The sequence below is a fragment of the Bos indicus genome, chromosome 11 (genome assembly GCF_029378745.1).
Source record: "Bos indicus isolate NIAB-ARS_2022 breed Sahiwal x Tharparkar chromosome 11, NIAB-ARS_B.indTharparkar_mat_pri_1.0, whole genome shotgun sequence".
NCBI lineage: Eukaryota > Metazoa > Chordata > Mammalia > Artiodactyla > Bovidae > Bos > Bos indicus.
The window spans coordinates 96,035,358-96,062,306 of NC_091770.1; the positions used below are offsets into that span (position 1 = coordinate 96,035,358).

The 26,949-nt window shown below is 43.1% G+C and overlaps 1 protein-coding gene across 11 annotated transcripts in view; it reads right to left on the bottom strand.

Moving 5' to 3' along the window:
* Positions 1–26,949, bottom strand: part of MAPKAP1 (MAPK associated protein 1) — a 232,978-nt gene that overhangs the window by 69,235 nt on the left and 136,794 nt on the right. For all 11 annotated transcript variants that reach the window (XM_019970850.2, XM_019970851.2, XM_019970845.2 and 8 more), the window contains one exon: positions 24,730–24,839. In XM_019970850.2, the coding sequence (XP_019826409.1) occupies positions 24,730–24,839 (110 nt within the window). The remainder of the gene's footprint in view (positions 1–24,729; positions 24,840–26,949) is intronic.

Below are 26,949 nucleotides of genomic sequence, written 5' to 3' on the forward strand. Positions count from 1 at the left end.
ATCCTAGAAGGTGGACACGGGGTAGTTAAAGTTTGAGTTTTGGAGTTTAAAAGACTTGGGTTAAAATCTCGGCTCTTTTACAAAGGCTCTGTGACACCGGGCAAATTAGTTGGTCTAAACCTTCGTGGAGTAATTGTAAAGATTACACAGAACACAGTGCCTAGGATGTAATAAGCACTCAGCAAATGTCAGCTGTTATACTGCTATGCAAGTTTAAACAAAATCATCAATTTGCTCCTTTAGAGTATAACAACAGTGACTGACATTGAGGACTCTCCTGGCCCTTAACAAAGTCCTTTACCTGCACTAATTTTCTGAATCATAAAACTATGAGGCAGGCCCTATTCTAAGCCCATTTTATGGAGGAGGAAAACACGCAGAGTGGTTAAGCCACGTGTCCACAGTGAGGCCAGGAGGAGAATCCAGGTGTGTGAGTCCAGGCTTGTGCTCTTAACCACACTGCTATGCTGTGTTCCAGGAAGAGCTTTCTACAGTCTTATTGAATTTGGGGTTAGAAAAAAAGAATTGTAAGGTTGAGAGAATTTATCTGTTCAGAAAGGAGTGAAGACACTAGGTGGGAGACCAGGAGAAAGAGAGAGTGGGCAGTGGGTCTCGAGGGGCTGAAACCGAGAGCCCCTCAGCCCTCATGCGGGCACCTATCTGCTGAGTGCTTAAAGAGAGCGTCATCTGCGTGCCCCGACTTTGCTGGGGGGAGGGAGCCTCTTTCCAAGTTAAATGATTTACAGAGTTACTGCCTCAATCCACAGTTCTGAAAGTGTGATTTCTTTAGGGTTTAACTATACCCATTTCTAGTCTTGTTACAACTTTTTTATTGCGATAGAAAACATTTACTGGAAATATGTTACTGCTATTACCAGGTCATAAAATAAAAAGAAAAATAGTTTATGTATTGCCATCATTTCCAATCATCAATCAGAAAGTGCCAAGAGGAGGAAAGGAAAGGGCGTGCAGCTGAGATTTTCTTCTTTGTGTAGGAGAAAATGCAAGAGCACCATAATTCTTCGGAACAAATTTCTTCTTGAACACCCAGCCTCGCAGAAGGGCTCCTGAGAGGGGTTGGAAGGCACACCTTTGGGCAGCTCCCCTCCTCTCTGCAGCCCTGTCCGACTCCCTGTCAGAATTAAGAAGAGCGCTTTAATCACCTCTTCGGGGCGGTGTTCCTCTCAGTGCCCGGGGCAGGCTGTATTAGAAGCACTGATATCTATTTGTCATTGTCCTCCTCTGCCCCCTTGCCCCAAGTCAGGGCGCTCTGAAGATCAGGGTGGGATTTTTTAAAAATCCAACTCAGGACTTCCAGTGGTCCAGTGGTTAAGACTCCATGCTTCCAATGCAGGGGGTGGAGGTTTGATCCCTGTTTGGGAACTAAGATCCCACATGCCTCAAAGTGCAGCCAAAAGAAGGAAAAAAAAAAAACAAAAAAGTTAAAACCCCAACTCTACTCCCAGAGCTCCAGCGCAGCCAATGGGCTCTTTGTAGGTGCTCAGGGGTAGTGGTGGTTTCCTCTGTTAAACAGAACGACTACAACCAGGCGCCATTTAAAACTGAATTGCCCCACAAGGGCTTCCCTGGGGGCTCAGTGGTGAAGAACCCGCCTGCCAGTGCAGGACATGCAGGTTCCATCCCTGGGTCGGGAAGATCCCCTGGAGAAGGAAATGGCAACCCACTCCAGGATTCTTGCCTGCAGAGTTCCATGGACAGAGGAGCCCGGGGGGCTAGAGTCCAAGGGGTCACTAAGAGTCGGACTGAGTGATAACACACACCAGTATTCTTGCCTGGGAAACCCCAAGGACAGAGAAGCCTCGTGGGCTATAGTCAATGGGGTCGCAAAAGAGTTGGACGTGACTGAGTGACTGAACAACAATGACCCACAAAGGAATCTAGCCTAGGAAATATGATTCCAAGCACATGATGATGTGTGTTCAAAGATGTTCACTGTAGCACTGTTTTAATACTAAAAAGTGCACACAATTTAAATATCCTCTAGTAGGAAACTAGAAAGTAAATACAGTATATCTGTATACTGGGATGTTATGGAGCTGTTAAAAAATTAAGCTTAAGTTAATAAGACATGGGAAGATTACTTTGATATACTATTAAATTTAAAAAGATACAGAAGGTATAGCACATGCTCCATTTTAACAAAGTAAAACCCCAGCTGCATATGTGTATTATTTACATGTGTGTGTGCACACATGTTTGTTGATAACACATACACATACAAACATAATCTGGAAGGCTGTGAGTCAAACTGTTCTCAAGGTTATTCCGTTAGAATTATATCAGGGGTAGGGTGAGGCAGTAGCAAAGGTGAAGGCTTTTGCTTTCTTTACAGATTTCTATCTTGTTTGACTTTTTCACAGAGGGCATATTTTAGTAATACTTCCCTTGTGGTTCAGTTGGTAAAGAATTCGCCTGCAACAAGGGAGACCTGGGTTCGATCCCTGGGTTGGGAAGATCCCCTGGAGAAGGTAAAGGTTACCCACTCCAGTATTCTGGCCTGGAGAGTTCCATGGACTGTATAGTCCATGGGGTCACAAAGAGTTGGACACGACTGAGTGACTTTCACTGTAATTAAAAATCCAATTTTAAAAAATGAGGTTGAATAACCTTAGCGATGATTCCAGCGGGACCAGACTAGGGACTGAGGCCCCTGGAGCCTCCCTTCAGATGATGTGGGCTCAGTGGTTGCTGGAGAGCCAGGAACTAAAATGGCACAGAGCCTGTTTAGCAGCTCCCATGGTCCTAAGTCAAGCCATGGAGTGGGCCCCAGAGGTTTCCGGAGCTGTTCAAAGGAGCTGAGCAGCAAAAGTGAAGATGAATCAAGCATCTGAGGCTGGCTGCTAGTGCCCAGAGACGATTCCCAAAGAGAGCCAATGACCACAGACTGAGGGTCACACTGCCCACCCCATACCTTCCCTGTCCTCCTTGTGGATTCCAGACAGTATTATGGAAAACCAACAGGGATCCCATACTGTCTGTCTGGCCTATTCAACCCCCTCCTGGGGCAGTCCTGACACCTTCCTCAGCTCAGGCTTTGAGACGAGGTGGGTGTCAGGAGTCCATCCCTGCAGCCGGGGGTAGGGAGAAGGTCTGATCTGATTTCTGCTCTAGGCTCAACTGTGTGTGTGTGTGTGTGTGTGTGTGTATGTGTGTGTGTCCGTCCAGGGGTTCCCTGACCCCCAAACCATTTGAGAGGGTATGGTTTAACAGCTGTAAGCCAGACTGCTTGGGTTTGAATTTTCAGCTCCACCACTTATTAGCTGTGTGACCCTGAGCAATCTACCTTTCTGTGCCTGACTTTCACATCTGTAAAAGGGGGATAACAACGAAACCTAGCTCTTCAGAGTTGTTCCAAGGATCCACTAAGTCACATGCCTGGATTGCCGCTTCTGCTTTCCAAGCAGCACTCAGAGAGACAGAGCGAGAAGTGGGTGTTTCTAGCTCTCCAGAAGGGGCTGCAACCTCTAGGTCTGCCACACTGGTCTCACTTCCCTCTTCTCCACCTCCCACCTAATGACATAGTAATCTAGAAATATCCTCTAAAACTAGGCCGTTTCAACCCACTGTGCCTCTGTCTGGAATGATCTCTACTTCACTCTTCCAGCACTCATGCTCTCCTACTCGAGGAGTCAAAGTTCTGCCCAGGTGCCACTGCCTGACTTCTTTATGAGGCTCATTCTAAAAAGATCTCTGGATGGGCCTGTCTCTCATACTTTCCACGCGGCCACTGGGTGTGGGGAGCACATTTCCACAGTCCTGCATTCCCAGAATGGCTGAGGCACCAGGATGGTTGTACTTGACGATGAACCTGAAGCTCAGCTGGCCTGCCCACCATCCAAACCATCTGACTCGAAGCTCCACCTCCATTGGATTCCAAACGTCCCCTTTGGTTGGAGACTCCCAGCAGTGCCCCAAACCTGAATGGGTTTCCTGGGGATGGATGGAGCTAGGGTGGCTAAAGCTGAGCCACTTGGCTGCTTTGGATACTGGCTGGAGAACAGAAGACCCCCACTGACCCAGGCCAGTCCTACCTCTTAGTCAGTCTGTTTCCTCATCCAGGCCCTTCTTCTCTAGCCACAGCAACTGTGTCTGAACATCAGAACGAGAAGAGGGAGGGCCTGGACAACCTAAAACTTCAGAACATGGAAAAGGCTTGGAAGCCACTGGAGAGCAGCCTTCCACACATCGGTTCAGGCAGGGAGGGTGGTGCAGGGCCAGACACTCTGCCACCCTGAGAAGTCCTAGAGTCCATAATCTATCCCCACCCAGCTGGTGTGGGTGTACTTCCCTTTGGAGAAAGGAGGCCAGATGTTACTTGTAAAAAAAAAAAGAAATATTTTTTCTTCCTTCAAATCCAGATATCACTTGTTAGAGAGAATGGAAACCTTTAACACTGTCCCTTAGCGTCCAATTTTTCAACCCAATCTGTTTCTCTTAACTCAAGTCACTGTGACATTACCAAATTTTACATACAGTTATCTGTTGCTCTGTAAAGAAATACAGATGGTTTTGTGGAAATAAACAGTCATTTATTTTAAACAATTGTAAAATAGTTTATGGAAACCAGTGGGGTAATGCATTCAAATAAATGCCAAAACTGGTTGATGGGGAGCCAGGGTGCTAAATCATACTGCTGAGGAATTCAGCTGTGGGGAACAGATAGTAAATCCAGAGTGACAGAATTTCCCGTGATGGCAAAGGTTTCTGACATTCAGTCCAGAACTCAAAAACCGCAGCAGTTCAAACCCATTTTCCTTAACACAGCCTTGACAGCCAGTGAAATTAGTGAATTTAGTCACAAGCACCTAAGAACAAAAACCAAAGAAACAGACAAAAAGGAGACTTATTTGTCTGCAGCCTTTTCTGAACCATATAAAAGCAGGGACTCCAACCTGAGTCAATGGAGAGCAAGCTAAGGGCCAACTGTTCTCCATCACCAGATGTTATGATACAGTGGAATCTGGGGCTTCACACTCAAAGCTGCTTACACCAGAGACTGGCTTGGGTGAATAACACCCTCTCTGAACCCGTCTCCTCCTCTGTAACATGAGGGTAATAGTTGCACGTACCTGACAGGCTGTTAAGCAGACGCAGTGAAGCCCCTGGAGTGACGGTGTTCTGTAAACAAAACTGGCGCCCATGGCCCTGGTGGAAGGGGTTCTAGCCCTGGGCGGGACAGCAGGCTGCAGGTTTCTTAGGGGTCTCCATCAACTCCCCCAAGGAAGCACCACTGACAGTGGATGGCTTGGGCCTGCCTTTTGTGGGAAGGGAGAGAACTCCGAGCACTTTTCTGCTTCTAATTTTATAAGACAATTAACTGTAAACTCATTAACCTTCTCTTCTCAAACCTTTTCCTTGTAACTGGGTTTCCAATGATGATACCATGAGCCTCCCAATAATTAACTCAGTCATTTGTTGAACATTTACTGAACTCCTACCACGTGCCTGGGCTTCCCTGGTGGCTCAGAGGGTAAAGCGTCTGACTGCAATGTGGGAGACCTGGGTTTGATCCCAGGGTCAGGAAGACCCCCTGGAGAAGGAAATGGCAACCCACTCCAGTACTCTTGCCTGGAAAATCCCATGGACAGAGAAGCCTGGTGGGCTACAGTCCATGGGATCGCAAAGAGTCGGACACGACTGAGCAACTTCATTATACCACGTGCCATGCCCTGGGCTAGACACGACAGACGGAAAGGCGAAGCAGACTGATTCTGGCCTTTGAGGGTCTGGCACAGTGAACAAAGCCCCTCAAGTTTGGAATATTTCTCATTTAGCCGTCCTCCTTGTTGCTGACATTAGGTCAGCCCCAAGTTCCACAGACTCTATCCACTCACCAAGTCTTCCTGGCATGCTTATCACCCAGCCCAAGGGACGGTCTCCCAAGCTGCCTCCAGCGATCCATTACCCTACCTTTTCATCAAAGGGTGCCTTCTGGAGTCAAACTCTGAAGGTTATCTCTTCCATGCTTAAAATCCTTTTCAGGGGTGGGATGAATTGGGAGATTGGGATTGACGTACACAAGCTATCATGTGTAAAGTAGCTAGCTAGTGGGAACCTGCCGTATAGCATAGGGAGCTCAGCTCGGTGTTCTGTGATTACCTAGATGGGTAGAATGGGGCTGAGTGGGAGGGAGGTTGAAGAGAGTGAGGATGTATGTATACACATAGCTGATTCACTTTGTTGTACGTTAGAAACTGACACACTATTGTAAAGCAACTATTAATAAACCCCAATTTAAAAAAATTCTTTCACAACCTCCCCATGGCCAACTCCTCAGCCTACTCTCCAAACCGTCTATCCATCTTAATTTCTTGTTCTTCTATGTTCTTTGTGATCCAGCCAAACACATCTCCTATCTGTGCACACACCTCATGGTGTCCCACCTCCACGTCACTGCCGGGCCATTCCCTTCACCCATGCTGCCTGTCCCTCCAGTCTGTCAACGCCGCCCCCCACCCCCTTACAGTTAGCCCCTAGGTATAATCTGGGCTCTACAACGGGACAAGTTGTACCACTTCACACCTCTGGGCTCTGCTCTAGGCCAAGAGTTTTGCAATCCCAGGCCAAAGTGCAAAATCAAGACCTCCTTTCTTTTCATCTAGGGTTGGACTTCCTGTCTCACTCAAGTACCTCACTGCTCTTGATCTCGGCCCAGCCCTGCCCAGGACCCTGCCCCCAGGCCTGGTCCCACCAGGTTCTCAGTGCGCCTCTCTGAAAATCCTGCCTGCCTTGATGCTACCCACCTGCCGGGATTTCCGTGTTCATAAATACACATTTAATTTATCTGAATTCAATCACACGTGCTTGACAAAAATGAGGGGAAAAAGACAGGGGACACATGACCAAGACAATACCTGAAATTGTTTGGAGAATTCTACTTGCTGTGACCCAATGGGCAGTGGGTGTGAGGCAACAGTCTAATTTATTTTTGCAACTACTGGACTTGGTAAATGTGTGACGAGTGACTAAATGAATTAATTGGGTAGATGGTGGTGTCTTAGTTCTCCAGTTCCCTTACAGTGTGAGCCTCTTTCGGTGTCAAATTTGACTTTAGTATTTAAATATATGTACTTTTAAGTTTTCATCTGTTCTAATGCTAGAGAAAAAAGCTAGCTGTATTTCAATTCAATGAAAAACCACAGAATACTGGTCTTTGACAGGAATTTTTCAGAATCTTTTTCCTAGAGGTCATTTTGACAGTAGGATTTTTGCTTCCTTGTTGCCTCTGTGACTTAACTCTGTCAGGACAGGACCTGTACTGCTGTCCCTGGATGCTGAACATCATCTGTTTCCTGGTCCCGGCTGCCTGTGGTTCCCCCTTAGTCGTGTAGTCCTTGGGTATCGACCGCCCATTTACCCTGCTCACTGTTCTGGGGAGTCAGATCCTTCACAGATGGGCTCCACCTGCCAATCCAGTTCCTCTCTGCCTGTCCACCTTCCTTCTAACCACCTCTGTACCAACCAGGGCTGTGCTTTAAGTCAGGACACAAGCCTTTAGTAAGCACTTTTCTTAGCTAGTATCCTGTCTGGATCCATAATACCCAAGTGGGCTCTTGTCTCAGTATCTTCCATTAGATGGGTAAGACCTTAATGCCAGGGCTCAAATGCCAGCTCCACCAAGCTTTAAGATCTTGGGACACACACACACACACACACACACACACACACACAGGACTACTACTTAGTCATAAAAAAAGATGAAACCCTGCCATTTGCAACAACATGAATGGGCTTTGAGGATATCAAGCTAAGTGAAATAAGTCGGCCAGAAAAAGACAAATACTGTACGATTTCACTCATACGTGGAATTTAAAAACAAACATAAAATAACAAAGTAAATGAACAAACCAAACAAAAACTTATAGATACAGAGAACAGGAGCTACCAGAGGGGAAGTGGGGGTGGGGAGGGCAAAACAGGTGAAGAGCACCAACTGTATGGTGATGAATGGAAACTAAATTTTTGGTGGTGAGCTTGCTGTACTGTACACAGAAGTAGAAATATAATGTACTCAAACTCATAAAATGTTATAAACGAATGTTACCTTGCTAAAAAAAAAAAGACCTTGGGAAAATTACTCAAGGACTGTAAATACTGTTTCTTCATCTCTAAATTGGAGATAATGGTAATTATTAACTCACGAGGTTGTTTTACAGATGAAATAATAATGTATATAAAGCACTGAGCCTGGCACATAGTAAGTGCTCAATAAATGGCAACTATTTATTTTTACATTAATACAATTTTGCACACTTTACAATGTTCAACTCTGAAGCCATCAAACAGGTAGGAAGCTGTTTTACTTTAAGCCAATTGTGACTTATAACCTAAGATGTTAAAATATGCTCCTGCTTGTGCTAAATACAAGAAACAAAAAGGTAAAAGCAATGGAAAAAATGGCAGCAGAGGAGTCATGGCTGCCAGCCATTTTCCTTTCTGGGAGGTTTCCCTTTTGTTAGATCTATTATCTGGGAGCTGGCTGCCCTGCTGGCTCTCCATTTGCCTTGCTAATAACAGTAAATCCAGCAGCTTCTGCGGCAGCTCCTGTCTCCTTCAGCTGACTCTGAGACCAATCAGCGTTTCCTCTCTGCTAATGTCAGATGTTCCCTGGGAAGTCCCGCTGAAGACAAAATTTATGACAAAAGTTTCTCCAGCTTTTAACCCTTCTGCATATCCAGCCCCAGATGCAGAGTGCTCCAGAGGAATGCCAGGTCATTCCTACATGTGCAGGCCTATGTTCTCATTGATGCTGTGCTGCTCTGACAAGGGGCCTCAGACCCCTGGAAAAGCTCAAATGAGCAGCTGGGCAGACAGATGCACACATTCTGGGCCATACCTAACGTGGACTAAATTTGAGCTGGGTTCTTTAGCAGCTTGAGTCTCTACCGAACCAAGACTCAAAGCAGTCATACACATAAAAAACATGTGCTATCACAAAATTCTGAGTATGACTGGGTCTCATAACAGTGAAACTGAGGGAAGGGACAGAACTAATATTTATTGAGTAATAAAATAATAACAGCTAAGTGCTTGCTGTTTGATATGGATCTCTATCGAATTCTCTAAACAATGCCATGAAGAAAATACTATTAATATTCTTATTTATAGATGAGGAAGGGCTTCCCAGGTGGCTCAGTGGGTAGAGAATCTGCCTGCAATGCAGGAGATGCAAGAGGTGTGGGGTTTGATACCTGGGTTGGGAAGATCCCCTGAAGGAGGGAATGGCAAGCCACTCCCGTATTCTTGCCTGTCCATCTCATGGACAGAGGAGTCTGGAGGGTTACAGTCCACAGGGTTGCAAAGAGTCGGACAAGACTGAAGTGACTGAGCATGCAAGCACACAGAGTAAAATGAAGTTCAAAGGAGCTAAGTGACTTACCGAACAGCTAAAAAAAGTAACAGGAGCAGGAGTGGAAACCAGGGAGATGTTTCTAGAACCCAGGGATTAAGCTTTGCAGTTAAGACTGCCAACAAGCAGCCTGTGATCTAGCTGTGACTTTATTTTATTGAAGATCAAACTAAGGCAAGAAACTCGAGAGTGGGAGGACAACGTGCCCACGGTCACCCAACTCGCAGTGGTGGTGAGCTTTAAGCCAGTAAGGGAGGCCTGCTTCTGCTTAGTAACAGCCACACCCTGAAAGCAACCCTCCCAAGGGCTGCGGAGGAGGACAGCGTGCAGCTTCAGGCTTTGGGAAGACAGCGGATGGCACTCCACAGTCTCTTCAGCTGGAGAGGGAACAACGGCTGGGAGGCCTCAGCTCACTGGCGAAGGCAGCCGGAGAACAGCAGCCCTGCCAGGCCCTTACAGACCTTATGTTCCTGGCACAGAAGAAGGGTCTCATCACAGGGTTTTCATTGTAAGAATGTAACTGGGACAGTTACATTCTAGCTCAATGGGCCTTTCTATGACCTCTTTGCCACCTCTCCACGGAAGTTAGACGACAGACTTAAACGATTCATAGACCCAGTAAACTCATTTTTGTCTCGATTTAAAAAAAAAAAAAGGAAAAAACAGTCCAAATGAACATGTGACAGCTGTTTGGGAGTCTAATGTTATGGAAAAGCAGCTGTTTTCATTTATATTTGAGGTATTAGTCACTCTTAGAATGGGACAGAGTAACTCAGCTAATAGTTTCTGCTTTAACCTACGGAAAATACAGGTCACAGAGACAAGATGTTGGCAAAATCACAGTGTAAGTTACACTCATATAACGTTTTGGTCTTAAAAGGTTTGGAGATGCAACTATTTAATAACAATGTTCTCACAGGAAACTGACATCCAGCACAATGAAATGGACGGTGGCTTTTGGGAAACAGGAAATTTCCAAGTAGAGAAAGTCCACATAAGTAAGAGACAGAAAGAGAAAGCTTTTTTTTTTTTTTTTTTTTCATAAAGTTTTATTAAAGTATAAAGGAGACAGAGAAAGCTTCTGACATAGGCATCAGAAGGGGGCAGAAAGAGTACCCCAAGAGAAAGCTTTTTAAGCTCTAGAATTTGAAAGCCTTTTTTTTTTTTTTTTTTTTTTACAAATTTTAAAAACTACTCTTACTCTTATCAAAGTAACCTATATCTACAGTTTTATAATTCTAATACTACAAGTCCTGTAACAAAAAGCAGTTAATCCCCTGCCCATCCCTGAGTCTGTCCTTAGAGGCAGTCAGCTTAAATGTTTTTGGTTATTTCTTCTGGTACTGACTTTTATATTCCTTTTTAGCATTCCTATTCAGTTGTTTTAGACATTATTATAAGTATCAGACAGTACCTCTTAATGGCTGCTAGAGAAGATGAAGATTTAGTGTGTGGTCTCTTTCCCTCCCCTCTTTGGAAGTGTGTTTGTTTTATTCTATTTTATTTTCCTGTGATACAGCGTGGGCAGTAGCCTCCTCCTCCCTACTTGATCATCAATACTTAAAATGACTTTCTGGGATACTCCTCTGGCTCCCACAGGACTCATTAGAGATCCAAGTGAGTGAGGAAACCTGGAAGGCAACACTAATTTCAACTGACGTGCGCTGCGCTTCATTTTTAGGATATTTACATTTTCATTCGATGATCTGATTCTTGAAGGAAGTCTGACCTCCAATAGTCAAAGTGCACTGAGTCCATTCCTAAATAGGAAATGAGCAGCCTTGGGCCTAGGCTGGAGGGAGAGCCGCAGCTGTGGGCTGTAGATGGGCTCTCGCTGCTTCTCCTTGGCTCACTCCACAACACGTGTTAGCCACCAACTGCGGGCCACCTATGGTGGTGCTGAGGTCTGGTGCTGGTAAACCAGAAGGAACCCATTCTTCTGCATGAAGGGCCTCCATTTGACTCCAGTGAAAGCTCACTGCCCCCATCCTAAACCTTCTCCCAAAGGAAAGGAGGGATCTCATCCTTTGACTTGGTAGGGACTCTCCAACACCTGGCAAGATTGACGTATTAGGAACCCTCTGATGCTAGGCTGAGTGGCCGAGGGTCAGTGCCTCTCTAGCGGTTCCAAGGCTGAGATATGGCCGGTGCCTCTCAATTTCCACTGTGGACCTGAATGGGTCCCTCAGTGCTCATGAATTCACTCAGCCCCTGCTATCCTGTACACCTCTTCCTGCACCAGAGAGTGGTGTTGGTAGCCAATTAGGAGGTGCATGGAAATGACCCACTGAAATGGAAAGGCCGAGGCAATGCCCTATCTTAAGGGTGAGATGTGCTCCCTTCAAATGACAAAACTGGGTCTCACAGAACTCCTTTTTGTCAGAAAGTAGGCAGACTAAAGGCTGGAAGAGAGACCCTCTATCAGAGGCATCTTGTTGGCTTGCTTACATTTTATTGGCTGTCTCCCCACTGGGATGAGAGCTCTCGAGGAAGAGGCCTGGTCATTCTTTTCCAATGCCTGCAATGCAGCAGAGATTCCATCAACATTTATTGAGTGATGGATCTGGTGTGGAAAACACTGTGCTCAAGGGGCCTGAAGGACCCTTGGGATTTTTCAGACTTAAGTCACACTTCGTCTTAACTTCATCCTAATTCACACTGTTCTATTAAACACAGTATGCCAAGAGCAAAGGGTGGGGGAAGCTGGGGTTATGATTTGATATTTGTATAATTATGTGGTGACAGTTTAAGGGAAGATTGAGGAGTTCCAACAGACCACCTCATATCTCTTGCAGCACTTGGGTTTTAATCACATCTCACTGTCTTTCTGTTGGAAAAACTGGTTTGCTGGCACAGTGGAGTCTCTGCAACTTGCCGACTGGCCTGCTGTGATCAGGAGCTATGGAGAAGTAGGTGCCAACACATTCTCCCCAGACTTGCTTCCCAGTGCCACTCCTGATGTCTTCTCCTGACTGTAAGTCATCTTTGTCTCTGGGCATTATTGTCATTGTAAGGTATAGTAGAAAAAGGAACACCCTCACTGAAGACCATTTTTCTGAAAATATTTGGAGCTGCTGCCGAAAGCCCAGTATTTGTGCCTTTACTCAAAAAGGAAAAGCTTGTTATGGAAAGTAGTTACTGAAACTGTGAACACTGTCTATTAAACTGCTTATTGGGAAAGACTAGCTCCATGGTCAGGCCTCAGAAAGCCGTGAGGAAGGAGTAGGTGTCTCAGGTCCCTGGGCTGGTCTTGGAGAAGTCTTCTGTGGAGGGGCAACTGTTCTAAAGTGATGGTTTTTCAGGTGGCTAAATTCAGTCTTGGTAGAGGAAGAGCTCCCCTTGCAGCTCCTAACAGGATAAACACACTAATGGCCTGCCCCAAGAAACAGGGCTTTCAGCAGAAGCAAGGGGGCTTTCTACTTCCCCTGGGGGAGATCAAGACTCTTGGTGGGGGAAATTAAAGGGCAGAGGCAGTACCCCAAACCTCTCTGTCTGTAGTCATTCACTCAAAAATCATATTGGTATTTAATTCTGTTTCCTCTTCTAAATATTTTCTGAGAAGAAGCAATAGCCTTTGTGAGCTACTCACTGTTAATACAGGGGCTTTTAAAAGTCGCTTGTAAACATGTATGGTACAGGCAATGATGGTTTGTTCACTTTGTCTCTAGAATCTTTGTTGGAGTAAATTAAATTTGCTGATATAAGCTATATGACAAATGAGCCCCGATCATTAAGCCACCCCGATATATATGGTTTGGGTTTTGTTAGTCAAAAACAATTAGAGTTGATGCTCTGGGTCAAGTTTTCTCCTTGTTCCATGTAAAAGGTGCTTCCGGCAGATCCACATCCAAACAAATTCAAAGACTGGTTCTTCTACAGGTACAAGCTCTCTATAAACTTAATTTACTGGAAAAACAAAAAGCACAGGCAAAGGCCAAGCCCTATGGGTAGGAAAGAAGTCACAACCTAAAAAGCCAGGTTTTACAGTATGCCTAGTGTGGCTGTGGCCGTGGGGATAAAGGCCATGACACTCACTGAATGCATCCTACAGATTGAGTGCTTTACATGCATTTAGTCAAAACAACAATACCCTGCAAGGTAGACAGGATTGCCCCTACTGACAGAAGAGATAACTGAGGTAGAAAGGTTTGACTTGCCTACTTTCACAGCTGGTGTTAAAGGTACACCTGGGTTGGGGACTTGGGCTGAGCTGGTTCCACAGCCTACGCTCCTTCCACGAATCATGCTGTCATCAGCTTTCATCAGCTGAAGCTGGGAGGAAAGCACCCTGCCCCCACTGAGCCAGGGACCCTGTCACCTCTGCCAGGAAGGACAACACTGTGGTTAGGAGCCCAAACTTGGATTCAAGCCCTGGGTCCCAGCTTATCTGTGACCTAGGACCAGTCCTGCAGCTTCTCTGAGCTTTAGCTTTCTCATTTATAAAACAAAAATAACAACCAATTCAAATAGTTGTTTTAAGGTTAGTTGAAATGATCTTTTTAAAAAGTGGTAGACTGCCTGGCAAAGTTTGAACATTCAATGAGTGGTAGCAATTATTACATTCATAACTCCACATGCTACTTAAAACTAAAGGTCAATGGAAGAAACTGTGACCTCAAAGGTATCATTTAACATGTGAAGTAATGAAAGATAAAGCATCCTACAAAAAGAATATTAGTGTTTTCTATGCCATGAGGATGTATATTTGTAAGTTCAGAAATTTATGTCAATATGAGCAGAATTTAAATCATATATTCTTACATTTTAATGAGTTCTTTCCTATTTTCTTATGAACATTTTTTAAAACCACAAAAAATTAAAAGACAGGTACACTGAAAATCCATGTGACCACCACCTAGATCCTACAATTAACACCTTACTGTATTGGCTTTATCATATATCTATCCCTCAGTCCATCTTTTTTTTAAAAGTGTATTTCAAAGTAAGGAACAGATGTCAGTACAGTCACACCTGAGTACTTTAGTGTGATTAACAGTAACTGGTTTTCAACAATTCTTTAAGAATCTTTTTAATATTTTGGTAAAATTTACATACAATCAAACACATATATTTTACAAGTACTATTTGATAGTTGTGGCAAATGTATACACCTGTGTGACACCAGCTCCTGTCAATACCTTTACTCCAGAAAGTTCCCTCATCTGCACTGCATTTTAAGTGTTCCCGAGAAACTGTGGTACAGGAAAAAAATGGGCTCAAGAATTAAGGGGTCTAGGTTCATATCTCATCTACTTTACTCACTAGTAACACACGAGTATGCACACATAAACACACACAATATGCACGCACACAGCTTCAGTTTTCTCGATCACAGCAAGGAGATAATGCCCATCGCACAAGACTTCTGTAAAGGTTAAATACAAAAATATCAGAATACAGTAACTGTTCAGTAAGTGTAAACAAAGGTTACTTTCTCTCCACTCCTTCTTTCCTGCTCCCTCCTGTTTCTGAGGATGTTATCTTCAAAAACAGTAAGGACAAAAAAAAAAACAAAACCCCACAGTTAAATGAGAGATGAGGGAAAAAGGCATCTCTCTGCATAGGCAGTCCTCTCCCAATTTATCCACTCTGACTTCAGCTAATTAAACATCTGTCTCAACGATCTCCTCAGTGAATTAGTCATCCCCACTTTGTGACACTGATTGTTGCAGCCTTTTCCTCACTTGCCACCATTCCCAGAAACTTGTAGGAGTTTACTCACCAGGCACACGGCAAGGAATGATGCAGGGTCCCCATTAACCCCCTGCAGTTGCCCTTGGTGCTGGTGCTGTTCATGAAGCTGCCAGACGCATCCTGCAACGTGCCTCCCCAAATTACACCTCTTAAGGGGTGACAGCTTTTTTGTCTACATTTCTGATTTCCAGTATGATGCATTTTCTAAGTACTGCATATTATGTACCAAACTAAAACTATTTAACCAAAAATCTGTTTTTTAAACTAGGTTTGATAACAAAGCAAGCAGGTAATAACAAAAAGTATCAAATAAGGTGAAGTGCAGTCTTGTGAATTACCAGCTAGTTCTCTCTAAACACAGGAAAAAAAAACCAAAGATTTGCTGGTGAACAAATGGCCAGGCGGCAACAAGCAAAGTGGCCTGGCCTGGATGCATGCCTTTCTCTACATATTAGGGTGTGTGTCCGTGTGCATCTGTGTGGGCAAGAAAGAGGTAGGTGGGTGGGAACAACTGTATCTACACTATGGCGGCATTTCTTAACAACAGTTTTCTGAAATTAGACTTCCTCTCAATCCTTCCCACTAAAACAGTTAACTGACATAAGAACTATCTTTTAGAAGATAAGTGACTAATAAAAACTTTAAAAATGCTTCATTATGTTAGAGTCTAGAAATGGAAATTAAAACAACCTATTAACTGCCAACCATCAGCTTGTCGAAAGTTCAAGACTGACGACATCCAGTGCTGGAACAAGGTGAGGAAAGAGGCGCTCGCACGTACTCTGGGAGTGTCAAAGGACGGGTAGATACTTTGAAGGGAAGTTTATTTTTCCCAACGTTTTAAATAAACAAACCTCTGACAAACAATCCCATATTTAAAACCTAGCAAAAATGTACAATGAATGTTCCTACAAGATTGCTCACTGCATGTTTTTTTAATACTTAAAATTTGGAAATAATTGGAATGTCCATCAATGGAGAGTTAAGTTAAATGAATTTAACTAAAAAGATAAAAATGCAGTGGTCACTCTAACACAGAAGAATGCTTATGACACAATATTGAATTAAAAAAGAAAAAAAGCAAAAGCATATCTGTTACAGGGTGTTATTTTTAAATGACATGGATACATTTTTCATGAGTTCACTTAAACTTTTTTTGGTGTCCTCTATTTGACAGGCATTCTGCTAGATGTTAGGTATTCAGTGATTTAAAGAAAAACGTAAAACAGGGTCCTGCCCACATGAAACTTACAGACTATATGTAGACCTGCATGTGAAGTGAATAAAAAACCAAATGGTTCACAACAAAGAAGAAACCTTCACTTTTTACTTCACACAACTCCAAAAAGTTGGAATTTTGTTTTCAATCCGTATTTAATTTTATTAAAAAAAGACCACAATTCTTTAAAAGCCTATCTTCTGCCACCACCTTGTTTAAATATTAAGCCAGGAGACCTGGTGGCAGCTCCAAGCTTTTTCAATTCTCCCTAAACTGTGCGTTCAGCTTGAATAAAAGAAATGAAACTTGACCGTGGTGTCCACCATCCACCTCCTGAATTGAGCACCACCCACTGTCTCCATACCCGGCGCCTGTTGGACAGAGTCCTCTAGAGCCTCCTGTTTCGTGTCCTCAAATCCATTTTTATACAATAGCATGTTTTCTAAAAGAAATTCTGACTATATTGCTCTCCTTCCAATGATTCACCTCTGCCATCAAAATAAAATTCAAATTCAGCAGCTTACAAACATGATCTGGTCCCAAACGACCATTCGAGCTGCATCACGCCACCTTCCCAGCTCCTCCTACTCCACCACGCTTCTGTACTGAGCCACCCGAGCTTCCAGAAGGCACAAAGGGCTCTTACTTCATTCTTCCTGCTGAAGAGCTCATTCTCAACCCTCCTCACTTGGCCAGTTTCTACTCAACCTTCTGGTTTCAGCTGGAGGATCTGCTTAGGATAGTCCTCCCTGACTCCTTGACACTGGACCAGGGCTTCCCCTCCACTGTGTGCACCTAGGTCCTATGTCTGTTTCCACTCAGCGCTTGCATGGCCTTGGGAATGCCTGGTTCTCTCCCCAACTAAACAGTAAGCAATTGGAGGGTAAGGACCAGTTCTTGGCTTCTGTGAAATCCCTGGTGCCTACACAGTGCCTTCGGCATAACTGCCCCCCAATAAATCAATGGACTTCTACTTTTGAGCAGAAGTAGAAGCCTGGTCTGATCGGCTCTGGCCCTGCCTAGCAGCTTATCCTCTGCCCCATCCCTGCTCGAGAAATTTGGAGTATTGTGACTATACCTCAGAATACCCCTGCCTGGCATGTTTTTCTCACTTATGCATCTGGCAAAGTCCTAGTTAATCTTCAAAAAAAAGTTGTCAAATTACTTACTCCAGAGTATCTTTTCTCAGACCGCTGCCTCGGCCAGCAGTTTTTAAGCACTCTCTTATCTGTGCTGCTTTAGTAGCTCATGTACCATATTCTAGTGCCTCTCTTTTTGAGTCTGTTTCCACGTCAGGTTTTCTACCTGACTTCTCATACGGTGGCTGGAATGGAGCAGGCAGCACTGGACGACGGTCACTGCACTAAGCAGGGTGTCTCAGAGCCTTCCGGAGCTTTCGGGCACACAAGGCCCTCTGTATGGTGCCCCTGATTCATCCTCTCAGGATGTTACAGCTCAGGAAAGGAAAGCTCAGAAAAGTAAGTACATGATGACACATTTGGTTTTCTTACTCTAAAATACATTTTAAAATATTTTAAAAATCAGGATACAGCTTAAAATCCATATGTACATTTAATATAGTAGTATTTATTTCTTTCTTCTCTCCTGAAGTGCTATTATTAAATTAGTGGGGTTTCAGAATTAGTCCCTAGTGGGTCCCGGGAAAGGTCCCTGACTCCAGAATGCATGCGCCCCCTCTACCCTCACGGAGCTTGCTGGGAGTCTTTGTCTTTTCTCTTCCTTCCATTTTTTTTTCCCCTTTAATCTAATCCATGCCTGTGACTTCCCCAGATGGGGTGAATGAATAGATTTTGTGATGGAAAAGGAACTTCTGAAAGATTAGCAACTAGTAGGAAGAGTAAATGCTGGTCAAACGTAGTTTTGGTGAATGATATATTTCGAATTTTTCTGATGTGGCGGCTGCAAGAGCTCATAACACCGTTCTAAAATAATTGGGTCTCTAAAGTGGTTCCAAAAGATTTTTGCTTGACATAAATTCTCTAAATTTCCAGGCTTTCTGGATAAAATAGTTGACTGCAATGCCATCTTTAATGTGCTCTGCTCTATACTCAAGAAGATCCATCAGGAGCCGCAGAGCACTCCAGACAGGGGGAGGCTCAGGTGAGATGAAACCACAAGATAAAGAGGCAGAGAAAGGAGGCAGGGGGAATATTTAACTCCAAGCTCCTTGCAGGGGCCACTTCTGACTTGTGAGCATCTTGGCAGTCCACATTTACTGTATCATTTTCCCACTGGGTCACTGGACACCAAGCATCAGGTCTTTCTTTCTTATCCAACTCCTACACATGAGTGACATCTGCATGATTACTTACTCTTTTAGGAGGAGAAGTTTTCTACAGAAATTACTGCCCTTTTGACAAAGAACATTTAAACAGTCCTATTTACCTTTTCTTTCTCCTTTTTAAAAAGAGGATTATTTGCTACAACATAAGGAAAGTACCTGTCTGTGTTTCTGGCTGGCAAACTACTTCCACAGAAGGAAGGTAAACTGGGTTTTTCTGTCTTTACAGTTACACAAGAAGCAGGACTCTGTTCAGTTTTACAGCCAGAAGATTCTTTAGCTTAGGAGAGTGTTAAAAACCCTACTCCATCTAAAACATATGGGCTTCCCTTTTCCATAGGGTAGCTCAGGACAGGTGTATGTTGCTTTAAGAAAGCTAGACATAAAACATTAAAACTGACACCAATACAGATAAACTGTGCAATTACAAAAAGAATTCCTGGCTTTATATCCAGATTCACCACAGGGTTCCTTTAAATGCTGCACTTCCCTGGTGCATTTAGATCTTAGAATCAATGAACATTTCTGTTTACAGAATTTTAAATTTGTTCTCCCATTAGGGTTCTAATAAGCAACATGGTGCAATAAAAAGAGTACAGGCTTTGAGGTCAAAAAAGTCTGGGCTCCAATTTAAGATTCTGTCATTTGCTTACTGGGGCAATTTGGGTAACTTTAACTTCTCTAAGAACTGAGGAAACGGGGGCTGAGAGAGGAAAGTGTATGATTACACATATAGTTATCACAGCTCCTTATTTCTAAGATGCACATTTCCCCCACTTTTTATCATTTTTAAAGTCTCATCTATAAAACAGGCACAATAAGATCTCCCATCTAGGGGTGTTGTGCAGATTAAACAAGATGCTCTAAGTACACAAAGGCACTCAATAAATCAGCTTTAACCCTGCTAGAGTAGATCTTGGAGAAGGATCAGTTTCTCCTTGACACACAAACCCCCTTAAAACATTCTTAATAGTAGTATTGTATATAACTGTCTAGGCCTATCTGGCCTGAAAGTAAGGCCTCTCATGTGAGGTGGCGGGGAGAGAGTCAGAGACTGACCCAGGTGCTGCCAGTCTATTCCAGCAGGTCTGTATTAGGTTACAGGCTGTGAGTCCACACCTCGGATTCCCGGGCTCTGGGCCTGATCTGTGCTTCTCTGTCATACTGCAACCATCAACTCTGTACTGCTTTCCAGTTCTTTCCTCCGTATGTCCCATTCCCTCTTTGGGCCTCAGTGTATTTCACAGTGGTTAGAAGTTTGGATTTTATTCGGAATGCAACTGGAAGTCATTGAAGGGTTTGGAGCAAATATGATCTGATTTCTATTTTTAAAAAACCTCTCTATCTGCTGCTTTGTAGGCAAGAGACTGGAGGGGCCAAGAGCAGAGGCAGGAAAAAGCAGCCAAGGGGCTGGTTCGACTGTCCAGGTGAGGTCTCGGTGATCTGGACTCATTCAATGAAGATGGAAAAGATTGAATTTAGGATATATTCTGGAGGTAAAAAAAGGAAAGACTCGCTTATGTTTAAGATGATGTATGAAGTGAGCACAGGGAAGAATTCAATGATCATTTTCACTACAATTTTTTTGAGGGGAGCAGAGAGTTAACTAACTGCAAAGTAAACGGAAATGTTCTTTTTATATTAAAGCAGTATGCCTTTAACAGCAAGGCTTTGAAAGATACTGCCCTTCTCCAACTCTTCACCGCTTCAGTGTGGAGGTCACAATTCAAATGTCAGTTTCTCTGAGCGGAACTTCCTGACCATCCTAGGAAAGGCAGTGAGTACCTCTGCCTCTCAACTTCTAGCTCTCAGCCCCTTCCGTTTACTCTCCCCTAAGCTCCTCTTCAGCAAGGGCCCTACAGGTCTGCTTCACCACTGTCTCCCGGCCCCCAGCACAGGTCTGACCCAGGGGAGGACATGAGGAGTGAATGTACACACAGCTACAAATACAGTACAGATATTTACATCTTACATGAATTTTTAAGATAAAACTTGAGAATCCAATGATGTCATCACTGGCTGTCCCTCAGACCAGAACCCCACACACCCTGTGTGGGACGTTCACTCGCCTCTCTGCTCCTCGTGGTACTTTAGGGAATAGTGCTTGAGAAGTCCTAGACTAGACTATCCCCTTGGTGACATTCTAGGGGTCAAGTGGAAACACAGTAAGTTAGCAATCAACAATGTGGTCTGTGCCTCCAAATGGAGAAGTTAAGAGGGAGTTCACTTGACAAAGCTAACATTTCTCTCTCAAATTCTAGGTGAAATTTTGTACGAGAAAAGTAGCAATGAGTGCCATAAGTCTTATTAACAATATTACAAGAACTTTTCAAAAAGGATCCTCAGACTAATAAAAAATTGTCTTTCACATTAAAAGGCAAGAACGGACAGGGGGGAAGGAAAAAAGTTAATATGCTTCTGGTTCAATCTTTCAGCAAATGATAAAGAACACCTCCAAATAGAGCCAGAAAACTATTCTGCTTAGAAAAACCTACTTCAAAGCCTTCTCTCTGTGTAGATCCAGAGATACTTATATTTCTGCATCAATGTTAAAACTGAATTTGTATCTACCTTCATTTCTCAACTGCCTCTGTCATACCCAACATTATACTTTGGGAGACTGGTAATAATATTTTAAACAACAACAAAATACTAAGAAGCTCATTACTGATTTTGAGGATGAACCTGATAAAAAGAGAACCTGATGAACTAAATAAAGCCTTTACTCACTAAATAACAGGTTAGTATTTTTTACTGATTAAATAAAGGGATCTGACAGGCTATTCTTCATTATGTCGAAAACATACCCACCCAACTTAAAGTTAGTAAAGAGGTTTCTCCTAATTCTTCTAAAACCACATTATTCATTTATAATTTTCTTAAACAGCAGGGATTTTTCTGCTAATGCAGGTAGATTCCAAATGTCAAGTAGGTCAGTAATAAAATGAAAAGCCGGAGAGAGAATCTAAAAGAGACATTTAAAAATGGGCTTAAAAAATGGGCCTTAACAGAGAACTGACTGGAACACACTGTGAAAAGATTACTATAAGTTCAGTACATGAATATTAATAGCAAAACCCTGCAGTGTTCATAAATAGTTATGACTTGATGAAATAATTACAAATAATGCAAGTCAAAATTTTAGATCATTATAAGTGTCTGTAATGATATTCTATCCATAAAAAGCAAAATATTTTATAATGAAACCCTAAAGGTTTCCATTGACAAAGCTATTTACCTAAACAAAGAAGAATTCTTTTGCTCAACTATCTACCATCTTCTGATTTTCAATAAAAGAAAATTGGTGAGGGAATGCTAGAGGGAAGGGCAACAGAGTATTTAAACACTAGGATGGTCATTAAGCCCACAGCCTGATTTAATAAAGAAATAGTTTAAGTTCTCAATTTATTATCATTAAACAGAGAGTTGTATGGTCAGTTGGAAAAAACAGATGAGCGATGTTAAGGGTCTGTGAGGAAGCAGCTCAAGTTCACTGTCAGCCCAGCAAAGGAATTCTGAGACCCTGGTCTAGTACAACTAACCACTGATGCACAAATAGTGTGAGAACTCTTGACCCCACATGGAACATGTTGTCTAATCTTAAGTGGTATTTCTCCCTTCTCACTTTAAGTTAAATAAGAGTAGCAGAGACAAATATTGTTCTGTGCTCAATCTGGTGAAAGCTGTTTGAAGAGAGGGCTGAGCCAGACACCAGGCAGGGCAGACACCTTCTTGCAAAGACTGAGCAGGTCCCTGTGGGAGAGGCTTAGGAAGGGCAGAATGAGAGTCTCTAACCTAGCATCTCCTGCCACCAAGTTCATGACTAAGTTTAGGTGTCAGGATGGGTAAGTAACAAGTACTTCATAGCCAACTGTGAGCACTAACAGACTTTATTTTTTTAAGTAAATGTACTTGTGTTTCTCTCTATGACAGGAGGATTTTCCTCTTCATTAATCGTCCTCCAAAACAAGTCCACTACACAATACAAAGTTCAAAGACACAGAACATACTCTGCCTTTATCGAGCTAACCTTAAATAAACATCCAATTTCCAAACTGGAGATCCTTCTATTTCCTGAGACCAGACTTAACAAAGCAACAGAAAGAGGTTCTTATTTTTAAAAGCCTTTTGGATCAAGAAAATGGACAGTAATTTATGTAAATGCATCAATCTCAATTGACTTCTCTAGTATGAAAAGGAATAAATAATGCAGATCACTGTTCTTCAGACAACAAGTCCAAACTCTTCACCAGTGATACGGCAAAGATTCTGATGGAAACAGCAGGGACGTGTGCACAAAGGTGAACATAAATAAATGTGTGTATGATAACCGTGGTTGCTGGAGATGGACACAGATAAATAGGTCTGGAATTGGACAGGGACGCTGGAGACAGAGGGAAAGACGCTGGTTCAGCTTATGGCAGTGAGTTCATGAGCTTTCATGATCTAAAAAAATCTGCAACAGCAGAATTTCTATTAAGAAGGTGAAAAAAGTTAGTTCTACCTCCTCTTGGGCAATTCAGAATAAAGCTATCTTAGAATATAATAAATATGTCATCAACTAGTATACAAAAAATTTAGGAACAAAAACAAGAGGAAAAGACCAGGATCCTAAAGGTAGATGAATGCTCATTTAACACTTGTAAATAACTGAAGCTGTTTAAATGCTATTAGATTGGCACCTAGAACCCCCCAAATATCTACCTTCCCCTGGGAAGGAGAAGCTATGCCTCTTCAATCATCTCTTAAATGCAAAGAGGTTTGACCCCCACGCAATGGATAAAAGTCACCCAAAAAATGAACAAAAGAGGTGTTTGGAAAAACCAGAACACCATTCATCCCAGCTAACGACTTGTTCATTATGAGTGATGATGGATAAAGACTTCTCATGCTGAGATGAAATCAAGATTTATATGCATTGTTTCCTCTCCCAACTTGTGGGAAGATCATCATCATTTAATTCTATCTCTGCGGCCAGTGATGGGCATCCAGAGAGCTGGTTATCAAACGGCGCAGTCAGCTGGCAAAAGCCGAAACGTGCAGTTGGCACATCTGGACGGAGCCGCCACAGCCGAGGGTGAACAATGACTCCTGGCAAGCATCCAAATTGCTTGCAGACGCTAGCAGGTCTCATCTACAACCGCCCCTACCAGTATCTCTCTCTCTCTCTCTTTTTTATGAGAATCAGATTTTCATTGCTCCATTCAATTGCTCTCCTCTGCCATTTTTTACAGCTCTTATCGTTCCCCTGGAATATGGCCTTGAGACAGCTCATCCGTGTCCTTCACTGTGTTATCTCTTCTAACTTTTATTAAAACTTCAGCTTTCATCTGAAGATAGCTAATTAAATCTGGAACAGATTATATTCCTCCCCTTAAAAGGAACACAAAACTATTTTCTTCAACCTGAGCCACGCTTTTTTGCCCTTTCTGAAACATAAGCCAAACGTGTTTAAGAAGTCTCATTTGTTTACAAAGCTCAGATATTTGACATGTCACAGACAGGCAGATTTATACTAAAGTTGGCTATGGAATGATAGATCTTTGAGCTATTTCTCAATACTGGGAATATTTTCTTTTCTTGTACCCTTTAAATATTACAGCTAATACCACCAGCTTATTTTCTGTATAACATTGGGTAATAAGGAATTAGTGATTAACAGCTATTTGTGTGTGAGTGATTTCTTAAAAAAAGTTTTTTTTTTTTTTTTTTTTTTTACAGTTGCTCTCATTTGATAAAAATGAAAAAATGTTTTATTCCATACCCCAAACACTAGCAACCAGAAGTTTCCTCCATGGAAAATTATGTGAAGACATGAAATTAAAAGCAGTTTTTCTACATAGCTTTACACCAACCAACAGTTAGCTCAAGTAGCTTTGTCTTAATCTATCACAAATTAATGAAGAAGCTTCCATAAGTGACATGAACACAATATTCTCACATATGCCACTGACCCAATTCCTTCCTTGGGCCCAAGGGCAGCTTAAAAATCACTTTCTGCTGTACATTTGCTAACTGAACCTAGCAATGATATCTGAACCAATCCAGCCAGCCATCAAACACCCACCTACATGCACACCCACACCCAGCATTTTTAACTAAGTGTTAAGCTTCTACTGCCAGGATGTGATTTAACTGTCCCACCTGAAATTTTCTGGGATCCTTTTCTTCGCTTCACTGCCTTTAGCAAGATTTCTTTCATGGTGACCTTTGTGTTGTCCACCTGAATAAGGGAGAATCCATGAGCAGCATTTCTGCAGGAAAAGACAAATATTAAATCATCACCAATATTCAGCCAAAGGGATGTGAATGCAGTCTTCACTGAGTTTAAGTATTAATAAGTGTACACTGAAGTGTCAATTATTAAAAAATGGGTTATAAATCTACTTCTAATGAGAGAGAGAGAGAAAAGCATTCTAATATGAACAGTTTCAAGTGAAAGAGAGGGCAGAATTAGGGAAGATTTTTCTGTTTATCTTAAAATGAATCCAGTTGGTCTGTGTGGGCTACTAGCAAAATCCTATAGCAAGGTCTAACAAATGATACACATGGCTTGTGTCAGTAGGTGTCACTGCAGGCAGATACTACCATCATATTAAAGCTCATAGAGCCCTGGAGGGGAAATGTGGGGTGCATGTGTGTGTGCTCAGTCACTTGTGTCCACCTCTTTCCACCCCTATGGACAGTCGCCTGCCAGGCTCCTCTGTCCATGAGATTTCCCAGGCGAGAATACTGGAGTGGATAGCCAGTCCCTTCTCCAGAAGATCTTCCTGACCCTGGGATTGAACCCGTGTCTCCTGTATCTCTTGCACTCGCAGATGGATTCTTAACCACTGGGCCACCTGGGAAGCCTGGGTTTCCCTGGTGGCTCAGACAGTAAAGAATCTGCCTGCAATGTAGGAGACCCAGGTTCGATCCCTGGGTCGGGAATATCCCCTGGATAAGGGACTGGCTATCCACTCCAGTATTCTTGCCTGGAGAATCCCATAGACAGAGGAACCTAGAGGTCTACCGTCCATAGGTCGCAAAGAGTAGAACACAACTGAGTGACTAACGCTTTCACTTGGGAAACCCAATGTGGGGGGCACATGGGTGGATATGATAGCCTAAAGCAATTCAGAATAAGGAAAACAAAGACTCCTCCTAGCTGGCAAACAAATAAAGAAGCATTAATTAAAAAAAAAAACAAAACCCCAGAGTCTGTATACTTCAGTAGTCATGTTTTAATCTACTTAGTCCTAGAAGGTCAAGCAAAATATTAGCTGGAGTAAATAACTACAAGACAAAATAATAACACTACTTATAAGCTTCTAGCCAATCACATTTGGGGTGCAGGGTCACCTAGACAGGAAAAAACTGGTAAGGAGCAAGTACCCTTGAAAAAGCAGCCCATCCCTGGGTGAGATATAACTTCACTAAGACCGTTAATTGCAAGAGCAAGTACCACAAACACTACTCACTATGCTTGGGCACAGAAACAAAACAGGCCAATTCCAAGCAGCTCATGTAACAAATGGGACCCAAGTTTCCAACTACGGAACATGGGAATTGCCACAAGGAGTTTGGTTGCCTTCCCACTTCCCCACCAAGAATCTCAAAACGGAACACAGCCAAAAAACATGGCAGAACTTCATACTGACAAGAAATCGGAAAGAAAAGCCAAGCCCCAAGCTAAGCCACGGGAAAGCTTCCCAATGGTAGGACAGGCTGGGAAGGGGCCTTCAACCCAGCTTGGAACCAACCAGGTGGTTGGCTTTCCACAGGAGATGGGAGCTGTTCTCAAAACCAAGGACCCAATTTGCTTCCCTAATACAAAGACATCTCCACCCCCTTCCCTCTCCATACGGCTTGCTGTTTAATCCTTGACATTCCATTTGTTAAAAAGCAAAACCCGATGCTGGTCTAGCCAGCACGATCATCCATTTTAACTTGGTCAAGTTCTTGCTATCGAACAGCAGGCCTGAGAACTGTCAAGCTAATTTTACTGAACACTCTGTTACTGAATCATGCCTGAGCCCCGGCCGTTCTTTACCTCAGAAGCTGGACCCCATCCCAGAACAATTTTTAAAAGTTTATTTTACTGATCAAAGCAAAATAAGAAATAGCTTTTTTTTTTTTTTTTTTAAACTATATTTAGGGACCGATGTAGTAAGTGATACTTTGGCAAGAGTTCTGAAATGTAAAGTGCCTGGTGCATTTATAAACTTGTGGGTATTTGCTCTGGCGCCAGGCCAGTGTGTGTTTGGAACAAACGCCAATCGTCCGCGTTCAGACCTGCCTTCCCCTGCTTTCTCCTCGGAAGTCAGTATGCGCTCCATCTGTGACAATATGTCGGGCGATGGATGAGGAGGACCTAAAAGGGAA